This window comes from Equus quagga, chromosome 10 (genome assembly GCF_021613505.1).
Source record: "Equus quagga isolate Etosha38 chromosome 10, UCLA_HA_Equagga_1.0, whole genome shotgun sequence".
NCBI classification, from domain to species: domain Eukaryota; kingdom Metazoa; phylum Chordata; class Mammalia; order Perissodactyla; family Equidae; genus Equus; species Equus quagga.
In genome coordinates, this window is record NC_060276.1 from 24733859 (window position 1) to 24751319 (window position 17461).

Sequence of the window (17461 nt, forward strand, 5' to 3'; positions counted from 1 at the left end):
ATTTAAAAATACATACGATTTATTAAAATTATAAAATTGCAGTTTTCTATAAATTATCCCCACCCAAACAGGTTAAAAGATGTGATAATAGATATACTTTCTAAACCATTTATAGCCACCCTCCTCCTTCAATTTCAAAAGATAAAACATACAACATACTGTAGGTTTATTTTTATTCAAAAAGTTACTGTCTCAAGACATAAATACAAATCAGAAAACAGTACAATTAGGACAATAGAATGTGGAGGACAACAGGTTAGAGTAATATATAAAACATTTTTAGCTGGTTGAAAACAAAGCTGTAAGAACTGCTTTCACAAAGAAGTACTCCTTTCAAGAGTGAGAAAAAAAATCAACTTAGGTTTAAAATCATATATACAGTCCTCTCAGCAGTTCTAGTAAATGCAGTGGTGTGAAAAACAACATAGGCAATACTTTTGCACATAACAATATTTGTTGATGGAAAATCTGTTAGACAAGTCTGGTTTCATTTGTTATTAACCATGATTTAATAAAATAATTGTATTTTACCATGATCTTTTAGCTAACCTATGGTTTTTGGCTACCACAGCCCAATGCTTGTTGATTTCTGACTCTAAGAACTGGAAGCCTTTTGGTATTCACCCATCTGAAGATATTCTTGTATTGCAAGCATATTAAGGCATGGAATGATTAAAATAATATACCTCAAGAACTGAGAGACGACTGACAAAGGTAGATATACATGTAATATAAGTTAATATTTTGTTTTAAACGATGTCTAGCTGCCTAAGCCTCGCAAAATGAGTTGATGTCAAAATGGCAAGTAGCCACTTTCTGTTTTAAACTAATTTATTTGTGAAAGGACATAAAATGAAGTTTAAAGCTTAGCTTTCAAAGAATATTATGGGTTATGAATTCTATTATCCCATCTAATTTACATACAGAGGAAATGTACTGTAACCTGTTAGAAGTATCTTTAACCTGAAGACTGCTTGCAAAGACAGATAGATAAAACAATATAAAATACAAATTTAAAAATCATTTTAAAGCATGAACACTCATGCTTTTCTATTTTTAAACATTGTTAAACTTTCAATATATTTCTGAAACCTCATAATTTTAAGTTGGAATTTAAAAGTAAGAAAAAACTAAACAAACTGCGCAATTATAAAATCAGCACCAATTTATATATATATATAATTTTATTTAAAATTTAGATCCCTATTCCCACACTCTAATAAGCTGTATAATTTTTGTTTAGAATTTTTCTGCAAACATACTACAATAAGCTTCTTTTATTTGGAGACAAAATACAGTGGCACTACTGGAAGGAATATCACAACATTACATTTGTATCTTAAAGGACAAGCAAACTTTCAGGGTTGATAATGGGATAAGCATGTTTGAGACTGGTTACCTTCTGGCAGTTCACTGCATCTGGATATTTCTGAAAAGTATAGAGAAGCTCTTGGATTTTAAAAATATCTTAAAATACATTTTAGATGAAAAAATTGTAAAAGTTCTGCTTATAAGTTTACTTTTCTCCACAATTACAATATTTAAAAGAAAGCTTTGTTGATTGATGTTTTAAGCATTTAAATTTAGAATGCTAAAAACAATTCTATCCTATCATTTCAAGGTAGGGGAATAACTTCATTCTTAACTTTGTTTCTTGGATGTAAACACAAATCCAGCAGAGGTCATCATTACTTAGTATACCCAGTAAATAAATGTGAGAGAATTCATGTCTGTACCAAATGCCTCTTCAGATTGTTATATTCTTTAAAAAAAGCATGAAATAATTGATTCAAAAGCCAACTAACAGCGCATAAATAAAATATTTACTTTCTAAGAAAAACTGTAGCTTATCATCAAATTGTTTACTTGTCCTTTACTTTTTTCAGGCAAACAAAACTGCCCCTCAATGCACTTGATCTTGGTAAGCATAAGCATGTCATATTCTCCTTAGAGAAAAATCTGTACAGGATTTCACTGTATCTACCACACTTTATTTTAAAATTTCCTCTTCCACTTAGAAAATGACTTCACCACAGATTTAATTGTGTACTGGTATTAAAACATTGACACCCCAAGAACCTAATGAGAGAGAGGGAAAAAAAATTTCGTTAAAATTGTCATTCATTTCTTTGTAAAATATATCTGTAAATATTACATTGATATTTGATAATATTAAGTTTAATAACATGCTAATAAAAACACTTTGAAAAATTCCCCTCTTCAGATTTGTAATTCTAAAATTAAAATGACCATCAATATATAATAAAATAACATCAGGCCTAATCAAGATGCTACTTACCTCACAAATATAACTAAGAGCAGAGACCGCGCCTCACTTATATGTTTATACACACCCCTCATGCTCTGAAGGTAGGCACTCAACATTTGTTGAATGAACAAATGAATGTGCTTGCTGACATACAGTTCTAGCACAGGTTCTTTGGAAAGAGCTTAACTAATAGTCTTACAAACTTGGTCATTTGCACTGAAGAGTGGGTATCGTTTTGTTAAAAGGCATTTGAACGTGCAGACCAAAAACATCCAAGAACAATACAAATACACAGAAAATAGGAAGTGTTCTTTAGGAAATCTGGCCCGAGTGAATAAACAGAACTACAAATTTTAAGAAATCAAATAAGTAAGGTGAAATCTGGGCAAACTAACTTATATTGATGCTTTTCCATACATTCCAGTTGGGAAAAGAACGTTAGGTAAAATCTAATAATTACCCGTCACTACCTAAAAAAGTAAAAGCAAATAATCAGTGGAGCAATTCTCCCTAATTCATTAAACAAGAACACGATAGAACTTTTAGCTATATATACTAAGAGGCTAATCAATTAAAATTCCAGCACTTACTATGACAAGTAATATTTTATAAAATACTATGATGAGTTAATAAGAGACGATATTAAAGCCAGAAGTAATGAACTAAGATTGGGGTTAGAAAGGGCTCTTACTTGCAAATTAAGTAAATTAAATGTCACTTTAACAAAAGTCATAGAACTCACGAACTGTTTTGATCTGAAGGAATCGTGTACTTTCAGACCAGGAAACAAATATATCTATCTGATTGTAGCCTTCCTGTAGTAAATTATTAAGTGAAGTGTTTGGAATCCCCAGTGACAAGAACAAAGAGGATTAATGCACCCCACTTCTTACCTGTCACCCACCAAAGCCACCACCGCTACTCACCCCTTGTCCTCCCACACCCTCCAACAAGATTCAGGGTTCTCCTTTTTTGGTTAGAGTCAGAGTTTGGGTGGTTAGAATGTTTCCACCAAAGAGGCCTAGATGATGTTTAAAGGACCTTCCTAGCTATAACACTCTGTGACTCGGGGTAAGGGAAGGTCTGATGATGAATGAGAGAATAAAATCTTAGTTAGCAATTCTTAGTGTAGAGTGTGGAATGAAGATGAACGCAAGATCTTTTCGAACAGAGTGCCTAACTAGAAACTGCCTGAACAGATTTTTTTTTCTGTTTTTGTACAAACTAGGTTCTAAGTAGATTCTTACTAGAACATTAAATTAGCTCCATTATACTGAACCTTTCTCTTACCAATTTTTCTTTAAGAAAATCTCAACACAAGAAGGACATTTAGGGACACTTGTTCTCTTTTTGTGTTAATGTAAACTGTTTCTGGTGTTAACACTGATAAATACTTAAGCATATATTTGAAAAGTACAAGTAGAAAGCTTTGGTTTGTTGTGGCAATACTGGCCCACTAGTAGCAGAAAGAAACCACTGGCACAATGGGAAAAACCAATGTTTCCAGATATAAAACAAACTAAATCATAAACCTAGAATTTTATGTATATGCAACCCAAAACTGATCTCCTCAGAGTTTTCCTATTATCACTTCTGAATCATGTGGATAACATGTTAAAAAAGACATATTTAGGATTTATTTAGTAATAAGCTAAAGTATCTATACTAGGATGCTTTGGGTTACTTTCACTTACAATTAGAGAATCTGAGAACTGTGTATAAAAGGATTTAAGTCCCAATTTTACTATTGTTTTGATGACTAATTTATCGCAGGCTTGAGTAAAAATACATGGAGGCTATCATATAAAGGCAAACACAGGTTTTTACATTTAAAAATTTTCATTCTTCCATTTCTTAAGTTATTGTTGAGACAATATGAGGTAAAGTTTAATGTATATTTAAAAATAAACTAGTATTAATTTATAAATATATATAAAATAATGAAACAGCCATGTAAATTATGTATGTGTATTTGACATTTAACATTTTGAGAAAACTATATATATATAGCTATATATATATATATATATATGCTCAAAACCATATATATGTGGGCCATATTTATATATACATATATATACATACATATATATATATATATATATATATGTATGTATATATATGGTCAAAAACTTCCAAAAATACCTGAACCTTTAAAGATTATTGAGCACTCAGTTATGTGACTGCTGCCATCATGTGGTAATACTATAAAACTACAGGTATAGATGCATGTGCCCATTTTCCTAATTCTAGCAGAAGCAGGTAAACTATCGTCTTAATTGTAACTTATTCAATAAACACAAGAATGCCAATAACTTTCTATAAATAACAAATAACTATTAGGTCCCTATCTTGGGCCTCACTGAGATTGTAGTTTCCTCTAAATGCTAAATGTCAAAAATACACACACATAATTTACATGGCCGTTTCATTATTTTAGAACTGTTACATGCCGCATAACGACGTTTTGGTAGTCCCATTAGACTAGTACCATATAGCCTAGGTATGTAGGCTCTATTATCTAGGTTTGTGTGAGTACACTCTATGCAGTTCCCTCAAAGACAAAATTGCTTAACTATAAACTTCTTAGAACGCATCCCCGTCATTAAGCGACACATGGTTGCAATCTCAAGTGAAGAATATCTTTTTGCAAATCTAGTAAGTGACTAAGGAAACAAATACCTATAGTTTTCCTGACTTTAGAGGAACACATGAAAAAATAAGGAGATATCTAACTGCCCATATCAATTTTGACTACAGTTAATCATTTCAATTTCTAAATTTTCTTGGTGTTTCTTCCAAATAAAGTCTGACTTTAGTTCTGGGAAGTACAATAGCAGAAACAGGTTGAGATTTTTAAATCAAAAGGAACTTGGATCAAATTATTACTCTGACACTAAACAAAGATGTATAACTGAGCAAGTCACTGAACTAGCTCTTCAGTCCAAGTTTGCTCGGGTGTAAAAGTGGGAACCCATCACCTTTCTCACAAGGTTGCTGAGAGAATCAAGCTAAATCATGCCTAGTATAGTGTCAGGCACATAAGTTCTCAAATACTAGCTTCCGTTCTTTTCATTTCAAAGTGATAGTTAAAGGTGGGCTAGAATACGAGCTCCTTGAGGGCAGGAGAGCATCTTATTCATTTTAGCACCAACTTTCAGTTCAATCAATTGTTGAATTAATGCATTTCACCAAATCTGCTTGAAAACATTCTTTTACCCATCACAATCACTACTTTCATGTTTTATTTAACAAATTGCAAAGATACATATTCCTAGATTATCAGGGAACCATATACCTCAATATGCACTTAAACTACAGGCTTAGGGTAGGCCCAGGTCACCTATACTACTCAAGGTATGGTCTGCAGAAGTGAAACATCGACAGCACTTGTTAGAGATGCAGAATCTCGGACCACACTCCAGATCTACCGAAGCAGAATCTACATTTTAGTAAGATCTCCAGATGACTCATAGGCACATTAGAGATTGAGAAACAGTGATTTAAGGTGGCCTGTCCAAAGATTTCTATACCTGCTACTCTACCAAACTGTCTTTTGGCTCAAATATCTGACATTATTAGTGTCAGTTAGTTTCTTAAAATTCTTCTAAGAGCTTTCTGAAAGCAGATTATGAGGTGAGGGAGGGCAAGGGGAGAATGGGAGAAATTGGAGCACAGAAGGCAGGCCTCAGAGGACAGTACAACAATCACCTGAAGTAGTAGGTATTAGGAGGAAGGAGCATAAATGGGTAGAGACTAAAAAGTGAGATGAAGGGCACTTAACTGAATTATTCATTTGACAAATAAAACTAAACATCACACCAGGAAGAACTAAAATGAGTAAAATCATCACTGCCTGGAGTTCAGTCTATTGAACAAAATGTAGTATCTTATTTCACTACACCAGACTCGTAATTATCAAAATAAAAGTGTATACAAAGTACTATAGGAGCTGAGACTAAAGTATCTATCTGGAGAGGGCAGCAAAAACTCCACAGGTGATGTCAGGACTATTAAAGGAAGAATTCACTAGGAGGAAAAGGAAAGGGGCAATTGTGGCAGAGAGAAAAGCTTATACAAAGTCATGGAGTCATGAAAAAGCATAGTGTGTCTGAGAGGACCTACAAGATTTGGTATGGCTGGAGCACAGGATACATGTAAGGAAAAGACCAAGGTTACGATGGCAAAGGAGCCAGATCACAAAAAGCTTTGTTTGCCAGGCTGAAGAGCCAGAATTTTTTCTTAATGGCAACAGGGAAAAAAAAAAAATCAATGAAAGACCTAAAACTATGAGTGAGAGGATCAGATTTGCATTTTAGAAAGATGACCCAAAAAGAGGTATAAAGGAGGGGTGGAGCAGCAAAATCAGTTTAAAGGCTATTGCAATAGTCCAAGTGAAAACTGAGGAGGCCTTGAACCAAGGCACTGTTAGGGAGAATATTGCGGCAGGGATTGATATGAGAAGTGCTTAAGAAATAGAATTGACAATACCTAACAATAACCAATATCTCAATCCCCTTCTCTTTATAATCAAAGCCTTTGATCAAGTTCTATTTTTCACCATGCCTTCATATTATGATTGTGATTATTATGATTATGATACCTCTCATTCATCCTATCCATCCATAAATGCCAAGGAAAACTTTCTGAAACACAATTCTGATCATGCCACTCCCTCACTCAAAATCTTTCAATGGGTAACTCAAGCCTACAGGAAAAGTCCTAATTCCTTAACATAACATTCAAGTCCCCGTTGGCCAGGGATTCAAAGGTACTTTTTAATCTGTCATCACCCCTCCCCCTCCCCCCAAAATCTCTCCTGCCTGCCTCTTTTTCTCCTGTACAATTGTTTTTATCCATTTTCAATGTGCTGTCCCAGCTTTTCAACTTCAAACTTAGGAATTGCCTATATTTTTGATTTTGCAATCCTGGGGGGTACATTTAAATTAAACCTACTGATTCATCCATAATTGAAGCTGGATCAAAGAAATCAGGCTTCAGTTCTGTTCTCTCTCGTCTGTTCTTTGATGGTGGCTAAGGGAAAAAAAGGAAGGAAGTTGACAATTGCCATATCTATAAGCCAGATAGTACCTGAAAATATTGAAATTAATTATCATGAAGTATTCACATAGCCTATGTAGCTGCAAGTGTACCTGACAATACTTTAAATATGTATACTCAAATCACAGAATGTTTTAAAAAATACAAAAGCAATTCATTCATGGAAAATTATTCTAAAAGATAAAAACTGGAAAACTCATTTTTCGTTTTACTTTAAAAATGCCTCTCCCGAGTCATTTTCCTTTAAAGGCACCAAATTACACTACTCTGAAGAGAAGCCATATTTAATTATTTCTTCCTTTTAAGGAGAATACAGGAGGGTATATCAGAAGACCTGACTTATAATAGTCTCAGTGTTCTGCTTACTAGTTTTGTCTCTTTGCATAGGCTAACTGTCTAAGCTTCAATATCCTCAATCCTTTCAATCTACCTCACAAAGTTGAATAAGATCTGTGGCAAAATAAAATATGTAGAAGCATTTTGTACATGATAAAGCCCTAATGACATATATGATGTAATTATCAATAAAGAGTATACCCTTACAAATATTCAACCTCTAAGTTTAAGTAATTTTACTTTATTATCTGATATGGAAATTTGTCTCAATAACAGGGTAGTATCAAGTTAATTATGTATTGTTTTGACAACAGCAAATAAATGGAAAATTATAAGGTATTGTGATACTTAGTATAATATTAAGCAAAATGTATCCTTTAAATCTATATATTCCTAAATTAATGTGAAAGTTACTCATCTTAAACTAGGATCTAACACCTTCACCAACCTCACCCTCTTCCTCAATCCTGTCTCATATAAAAACACTTGGCAACTATTTTATTTAAGAATTTTGCAAAAATTCCTTTTCATAGGAAGAATTTCTCTCCTCTAATAAACATCCAACTTAACTTCCAAAGGATCCAAGTTGAAAATCTTACAGAAATCACTGTTTCTTACCAAGTCTATATCCATCGTGTCAAAATCCATTCCCTCATTAAGATCTTCAATCCTCCCTTCTGAGGACATCATAACATCTTCAACAATTGGCTCTTCATCGTCTTCCATTAGACTTGTACCACGCCGACTAGAGAAATATAAAACAAGGTCAAGATCTGAACCAATGTTGTGACTATCAATATATTGGCAGCAACTATGTGGCTCTCTATATTCAAGTGTAATGGAAAATGATGGAATTAAAGGTCAGGGAAAATGATTAGGCATTGATCATGTCACCAATGATGTCAAAACCCCAATGTTCACTTGTCTAAAAATGCTAAGGAGTTATGCTCATTCTACATTACTTCAATACATTTAGCTTGATAGTTTTGATATCCCATATAAAAGTTGAATGAGAATTTCCCACATGGGAACAGACAAGATACCTCAAATCCTTTTTGACAGTAGGCAGGGTACAAATTAATAAACAAATATAAAACAGAGACCAGAAAAATGACATTTTCAGAATACATATATTTTCATTAATATATAATGTTAATTTTACCCATCATTCACTCATTTACTCAATACCTAATGTGTACCAGGCACTCACTCATTCACACAGTGCCTATTATGTACCAGCTTTCTACTGTGTCCTATGGATGCCAAAAAAAAACCCAAAAAAAACCCCAAGATGAATAAGACATGGTTCCTGCCCTCAAGGAGCTCACAGTCTACTAAGGGAAACAGAGATAATTAATTATGACAAAATGTGATAAATATTACAAGAGAAATATGCATCAAGTGGCATAAAGATATACTGAAAAAGATTAATTCTGCTTCAGGAAAAATGAGCAACATTTATGCTGAAACTTGGATTCTGTCCTATGAAACTCAAAAACTAAGAATTATACAGAAACTTAAGACCAAAAATTCTGTATGTTATCACATAATTATAAGGAATAAACTCAAATTTCAAGTTCACAAATTAGCCCAGATCAGCATAAAGGATTCCAAGTAAAAGCAAAATTGAGGGTGACTTCTTGTTCCCCAGTTTGGCCAACATTTCCTTCCTGTCTCATTCATAAGATCCACCCACCCCTAAATCAATTATTTACTGAATGCTTGCTTACAACTTACACAAAACTATGTTCAGCTTTAAAAAGCTAAAAGGTAACAAGACATGATGTCTAATGCAGGCTACCTGGACAACTACGTTGACAATGATCCATTTCCTAAGAGTTCTGGATAGTAAACGGCAATTTTACTAAATTTGGTAAAGGCAACTGTCAAAGGAATATGCGTGCTTTGCAGACTATGGAGAAAACCAGAAATCCATTCTGCATTTCATTTGTATAAAACAAAGTGAAATAATTTGGAATTATTTTCAGTTGTAGGCCAGATATCATTACAGAAAAATCACTGTATAAAGAAAAATATTTTAAAGTCTCAGGCAATAGAGCACTTATATTACAACAACCAAAAGAATCTTCTGGTAATAATTATTTAACTGGAATAATCTCTCGTAGTCACCTGGGGAAGTTTATCTCTAAAGGGAATTAAAACAAACTACAAACAAAAAAATGGTAAATGGTACTGAATAATGAGATGCTGTGGAAGATCTTGGGGATTGGTACAAAGTTTTCAGGGGAGAGATACGGACCCAATGATTGCATGGCAGAATTCCAGAATGTTTGGACTGGCTGGTGACTGGTTGGAAGCTAAGAAATTAATTATTGAATTTAGCATAAAACAAGAACATATATTAAGGGGAATGTGGCCATAGAAACAGAGAATAGGGGACAGAATCAAGTGATAGTATAGATGATGGCCGTATTAGACAAGTTTAAGATCAGAATCTATCCATGTGATAGAATATACTTCATCTATAGAGATTCTTAAGGTCACCACAGAGATAACTAAAGTGAATTTAAATAGGCTACCACTCATGTGGTAAATGATCATTTCTTAAGAAAAACAGGTGAAATTCTCATCATTTCAAAAACCATCAAAATATAAATTTAAAAAAGAAGGTAACAATTACTATCTCCTAGTATTAAAACATGTACCACATTATGTTACAAATACAAAGCTTTCAAACTCAAAAAGGTAAGTAATCAGAATCATCATATCTTTCCTTTTGTACTAATCATCTAAAGATTGCTTGTCTGCCACTTTTGGAGCCAAAGTTAATAAAGATTTATAAAGCTCTCACATAGATTCCAGTAAAAACAAAGTATTTAAAAGTTAGACTACAAACTGTTATTTAGCATTGGACATTTATTCATTCAATGAACATTTACTTAGCACTTTTTATGTGCCAAGCACTGACAGGCAATGAAAGCAGTCCCTGCCCTTGAGGAGCTCACAGTCTAGAGAAAGGGATAAATTCATAAACAAATAATTACAATACAATGTGGTAAGTGCTATAAGAAATATGAATATACACAGTGTTGTGGGAGCATAAATAACCGCAGCTTCACGTAAGGGGACACCTGAGCTTGTTCTTTTATGATGATTTTGCCAGTTGCCAGGGAGTGGATATGATACTAATATGAAGGCAGGGGCTGTATTTTGAAAGATCTTGCATGCCATGAGCTAAGGAGTTTAAACTTTATCCTGCAGGCAATGGGGAGCCATGGAAAGGTTTTAAGTAAAAGAGTTACATGATCAGAATTTTTATTGTAGAATAGTAATTCTTGATGGCAGTGCGAATGATGGAGTGGTGGTGGGAGGAGCGAGGGGAGGGGTTTGGTGAGAGGATAAATGGGAGATTTGAGGGGAAGAAAATGAGTTAGAAAGCTAATACAATAGTTCAGGTGAGAGATGAGGGCCTGAACTAAGGTGGGGAATCAATTAAAATGTAACAAAACTGGATTTTTAGCTATAATTCTGTGTACCAAAATAAACAAGGATTCATATTTAAACTTTTCCAACAGATCAACCTAAGATTGGTCCTTTAGCTAACTAGTTAATATTTAACTTAAAAAGTTTTTTTTTTTCTGTTGGAAAGACCAATTTTTAGTTCCTTGATTATTTCAGCTTAGTTACTCTAGAGAGTTTGCTGAAATTTTTAGATAAGGCACACATTAAAATAGGTTAAAATGAATTAGTGAACTTCCTAGACTCAGACAATAAGGCACTCTCACTTACATGGCATGCTGAAGATTAGTTCGCAGTTTAACATAGCTCATTGCTGCTCTCTCCTGCTGTTGCCTTGCTTCCTCTTGCTGTCTTTGAGCTAACATCCATGTTACCTGCGTGCTTCAAGGAGAATTTTATTCTTCTTTTAACTTAACTTTTTTCTATGTAATTAATAATGTTATAGTACAGAAAATGAGCAAATGTACTTACTTATAATCAAGAGGAGTTTGATGATGTTCAGTCTGCATTGGATAGACACTCATGAAGGTATCCTCAGGTCGTAATCTTTTGGGCTCTCTCATAATCGTTGAGGTGAGTTGCGGTGTCTGCATCATAACTGGGGTGTGCAGTGTTTGTTCTCTGCTTAACCACATACTGTCACTACTACTGCTTTCTTCAGCTGAAAAAGAAAATCAACACCAATGAAGTTCACAGTCACTAATTTTGACTAATCAGATGTCTAATACAACCTGTTCAGTTCGAGGAACATCTGGTTGCTTTCCACACGTTAATGCCTGGGAATAAGGGGATAGAAAGGTATGTTGGTGCAGTCCCTGGCCTGCCCTTACGGTCTAGTTGTGGAGAAGGAAAACAGAGGTAATTACAACACAGTGTGGTAAGTGCTAGAAGAGAGGGAAGCACAGGTAGAACAGGAATAATGTGAGGGATCAGAGCCAGCTACCCAGTAGTGCCTTCTAACTAGAGTAGATACTGTGTGGACTGTAAAATTTTCTAGGTCAGGGGAAGAACATAAGCAAAGGCACTGAGGCATGAAACAATGACTGAAGCATACTAATTTGCTGATATTCAGCAGTTTTTGACCTACAAAGATGGCAATTTCACGTGGTTCAAACTAAGAGTTTGGTACTCCTGGGGTAAGCAGCAAAAGGTAAGGTTGAATAAAGAGGCAGGAATCAACTGATGGAAAGTCTTGTAAGCTGTGCTAAGGTGAAAAGAACTACTGCTGAAGGTTTTAAGGAAGGGAAGCAATGTGGTGAGTTACATGTTTTAGTCAAAGTATGTGGTGCTAGTGTGGAGAATTGATTTAAGAATACGAAGACTAATAAGGAAACAGGCCAGTTAGGAAGCTAACTGTGTAGCCCAGGTGAATCAGAGGTGGGAACAGGAACAGAGACAATGAGAGAATGGTTCCCAGTCTACAAGATGCTCACTGCTGAGCAAGCATAAGAACAACTTCAAGGGGAGCACTAATCCACATGAACATTAAGCACTGGACTAAAAAGACCAGCTTTCACACCTGCAAAAGCTACTTGTTTTCAAATGTCTGTAGATGCTGCCATGATGAATAAAAGACAAATTCACATGCAAGTGTTACTGAATTCATAGTAATTTTTAAAAATTGCTGCTTTGGGAGGAGAAATTAATAGCATTTGATGACTGACTGAACATGAATTTGGAGGAAAACTTATTAGAAGACTATACATGTGCTTATATCTATACATAAGATTTTAAGGGAAGAGCGGAAAGAAAATGTGCTAATAACACCCTAGTAATAGATGGATTAGACACAAATTCCACAATTTGCAATATAATTACATCAGCCTTTACCTTCTTAAGGCTTCAATTTTGTCTTCAAAATTGCATAAATCTGGCCAACTTATCAGTATTTACCCTTCCTTCTTCTAACTTACTAATGCCTCAATTTCTACGGCTGTCTCCAAAAACCTAAAGAAAGAGAGCACTGACCCTTGCTATAGAAATTGAAGTATCTGGTTTGATAACCCATCTTTAAGATGTTACATAAACACCAATTCATATGTGCTCGATGAAATCTAAGCAAAAGGAGAGATTTGATGGCCCAGCACAAATCTGTAACTATTAGGTATTTGTTCAGATGAGAAAAACTTTTTTTAAGATTTATAGTAACGTGTAGGAAACACCATCTTTTGATAACTTTTCTATTTAAAAAAAGGAAAATTTATTTAACTTCCCATAATCCATCAGCCCTAACTATTTTAAGTGGTCAAGGACACTGTAAAAGGAAAAAATTTTCCCAATTAACTGGGATGTTGGGACTATCTAACAACCAAATCTAAATCTACGGTGGTACAAGTTATAAGTTTATGCCTTTATATTATTGGACAAAAGATATAAAATCATTAATCCATGGGACAATCAAGTTTTAAACACTTACACCTGATGATGGCTGAAAAAGCATGTGGCAATTTAACAATATGGCCCCCAAATCTTTGACACTCCTCACATTAAGAGGTGGGGGATTATGTCCTATCCTCTTGAATCTGGGCCCTGTGATTGCTTGGTCAATAGAATATGGTGGAAATTATTCTAAACCAGTTTCTGGCCTTAAGAAACTAGCACCTTCCACCTCCTGTCTCTTGAGACACTTGGTCTTGGAGCCCAGTCACATGCTGTGAGGAAGCCAAATAACCACATGGAGAAATCACATGTAGGTGCTCTGGCAGGCAATCCAGCTCAGGTCCCAGCTGACAGCCAGCAGCAGATATAGCTGTAAGCGAAGATACCTCCATATGATTCCGGTCACCAGCCTTTGAATCCTCCTCATCGAAACACCAGAAATCATATCCCTGCTATGTCCTAAGTTTGGGGGTAGTTTGTTACTCAGCAATAACTGGAACAAATTTTGACAACTATTCTAATCTGTTTAAAGGTTCCTAAGGAAAGGAAAAAATTCTCCAGGCCCATTTGAACCAAACCTGGAGTGCTAGGAGTACAAGAGATGCAAGCATTATAAAGCATTACTACCTCTGACTGTAGATAGCAATTTGTATTTCTATCAAGTTCTTCATGGTTAATGACCTCTTCATAGAAATTCAAAAGTTGCAGCCTTTCTGAATCTGTTGCTCCACTTAAACTAGATGACCTGATCTTTTAGATAATGATTAGCTCTATAATACTGAGTCCACATCCCTATGCATGCAGTCTAGTGCAGTGATCTTTTAAAAAGCAGGCCCTCTAGAGTGAGACTGCCTGCCTCTGCTACTGCACATCACTATGACCTTAGGTAAATTACTTAACCTCTCTGTATTAGTTTTCCCATCTGAAAAAGGAGGATGTACCTAACAAGTTGTGAGAATTGAGTTTATGCATTTAAGTTCTTAAAACAGTACATTTACACATAATTGGGGACATTGTGCAAGATATTACTTAACAACATGTATCTCAAGTAAAAAAATAAGGTGAAACAATGACAATTCAGTTAGTAAACATAAGGGATAAATACAAAGAGAATAAACTATATTCTTACTGAGTGCAAGCTGCATGCCTTCAACCACTTTCCGTTTTCCTGTAGATGGTTTAGATTTTTTACTCCGTACAGTTGACCCCCGACTGCTGATTCCACTAATGACTGACATGGTGTCATCATCACCACCAGCTAGCAAAGAATTTCGGTAAGACATCAGTGGAAGCCAGACATCTTCTCTTCGGAGTGACATCTGAAAGGTCATGAACTTTTCCAAGTAAACATACCTTAAAAAGAAGTAGAAACCATTAGCTTTGATACATAAAACTGCCATAGCTCTGTTTTCTTTATGGTCCTGATAATCTTAAGGCTCACATACCATATGGAACATTCAATGATTCAATTAGAATTAAATAAAAAGCAAAGTAAATTAGAATGAAACAAAAAAATGGTTGATGGTCTACATTTCCTCAAAAATACAGTTAACAACTGAAGAATGTTAGTGTTTTCTTTCTCAAGATGTCTCTGTTCTATCCTAACTTTTCAGGTCTTCTGCTAGAAGAACAAACCTGAGTCATAGTTCTGGAAAGTAGACTGGATTTAAAATCACACAATTTGGGTTCTAGTCCCAGTTCTACCAACCCCTAGCTATATGAGCACAGGCATAGTACTTCACTACTCCATCTTAGCCTCATTTGTACACTGATGAGCAATTTTATCTCTATCAAGAGTCTCACATTAAATGAAATAATTCAGAGCATTTCAATTTAGTATTTGTTGAGCATTTAGTAAGTCCCAGGCACTGGATATAGATACAGAGATGAATCAGATATGATCCCACCTGCAAAAAAGTTTCAGCCTGATGTAAGTTATACAGCTACCCTTGGACCCAAGTATCACAAGAATTCTATGGCTTATATGTAATACAGTAATCAAAATTCAACTAACATGTATGTGACTACTATGTGCTAGCATTTTTCTCCTGGGTCCCTTAATTTACTCTTACAATCTTGTGAGGGAGACAGTCTCCTCATTTGACAGATGAGGAAAGAAAGAATAAGTTAAGTAATATATCCACGGTCATAAAAACAAGAAAGCAGTATAACCATGATTCAAATTCCATGCTTCTGACATGAAGAGTTCAGTGCTTTATTGTCTAAATTATGCTTGAAATACAGACAAACGCAATTTTTGCCAACTAACTGTAAAGTGCAATTCAAACATCTGCTATCATAATAATGACTAATTCCAATAATTCAGAATTACCAGTTTTGAACACCACTAAAGAGAAAGGAAAGGAGATGTCAGTTATAAACATATTGTTTGATGTTAGTTCAGTATTTCTTCTTAATTACAATATATTTCAGCTATGCACAGTAGTACAATACTCCTCAAAGTGTGGTCTATGAACTGGCTATCAGTCTGAGAACTGTTACCAGTCCACAAGATATAGAGTTTGAGCCAAAATAAACTCACCAGTAGACAGATTACACATAGCTTAACAGAACATTCTACATAAGCGGTCTTCCCTGATGCTATTTTTCCCTTTGTCCTCTTCCAGGCCACAGAGGTCACCACTAACCTGAATTTGCTATTTATCATCCCCATGCATATTTTTGTACTTTTAATGCATATTTGTCTGTAAACATCATAACATAGTTTTGTGCTTTGCTTTTTGTACTCAACACAATGTTTTTAAAATCTAACCATTTTGGAAGAGTGATGTCAGCTAACGGTACAGTGATAATCATTTACCAATCAACATGTACGTGTATCAAATCAACACATTGTATACCTTAAACTTACACATTATATGTCAACTATATCTCAATAAAGCTGGAAAAAAATTTTTTAAAAGATGAACGAGGTCTGAGGATCTAACATATAACACGGTGATTATAGTTGATAATACCATACGATGATATAATACTGTATAATTGAAATTTGCTAGAAGAATAGAATTTAAGTGTTAGAGAAAAAAGCAAGTATGTGAGGTGATGGATGTGTTAATTATCCCAATTATGGGAACCCTTTCACAATGTATACATATATGAAATAATCATGTTGTACACTTTAAATGTATTACAATTTTCTCAATTATATCTCAAACAAGTCAAAAACTTTTTAAAGATTTTAAAAACAATAATCAATTGGAATGTGTGAATCTTATTTCAATCCCAATTCAATTAAATAAAATGTAAAAATAAAAGTCATTTATGATATCTTAGACTACTGGAAATTTGAAAATGGGTGCTCAATAAAATTAAGGAATTATGTTTACTTTAAAAAAATCTAACCATTTTGACTGCTGTATGGTGTTCCATTGTATATCAATCTATTGATCCCATTTTCTAGTTGATAGATGTTTAGTTGTTTCGAGCTTTTCCCTATCCAGCAACAGTCAAATTCTTTTATGGTTCTCCTTGTATACATGTGCAAGAGTTTCTCTAGGGTATCTACCTATAAACAGAATTACTGGATCATGAAGTAAAGAGAATCTTAAACTTTACTAGATATTGCCAAATAGTTCCACAAAGTGGTCTTGTACCAATTTACAGTGTCACCAGCAATGTATAAAAGTTTCTATTGCTCTGTATCTTTGGCAATATCAGACTTAATTTTTGCTAATCTGCTAAGTGAGGAATCATTTTTCATTGTTTTGTCAATATGTCAATGCAATTTTTTGATTAATAATGTCAATGCAACTTTTAATTGAGATAAATTTATATGTAATACAATGCACAGAAATTAAGAGCACAGTTGGATCAATTTTGCAAATGAATGCAGCCATTTAACCAACACACCTATTAAGATACAGAACATTCCCATGACCCTAGACAGTACCCTGTGTGTCCCTTTTCCCATTCAAT

The 17461-nt window shown here is 34.4% G+C and overlaps 1 protein-coding gene across 5 annotated transcripts in view; it reads right to left on the minus strand.

The window, feature by feature from the left end:
* Positions 1–156: 156 nt before the first annotated feature.
* Positions 157–17461, minus strand: part of STAG2 (stromal antigen 2) — a 118501-nt gene continuing 101196 nt past the window's right edge. For 4 of the 5 annotated variants that reach the window (XM_046673028.1, XM_046673030.1, XM_046673029.1 and 1 more), the window contains exons 29-34: positions 14655–14878; positions 11618–11807; positions 11417–11527; positions 8285–8411; positions 7226–7303; positions 157–2079 (exon numbers count right to left, since the gene is read on the minus strand). In XM_046673028.1, the coding sequence (XP_046528984.1) occupies positions 2056–2079; positions 7226–7303; positions 8285–8411; positions 11417–11527; positions 11618–11807; positions 14655–14878 (754 nt within the window). In that variant the 3' untranslated portion in view covers positions 157–2055. The remainder of the gene's footprint in view (positions 2080–7225; positions 7304–8284; positions 8412–11416; positions 11528–11617; positions 11808–14654; positions 14879–17461) is intronic. The other variant, XM_046673031.1, reaches the window with a different exon arrangement.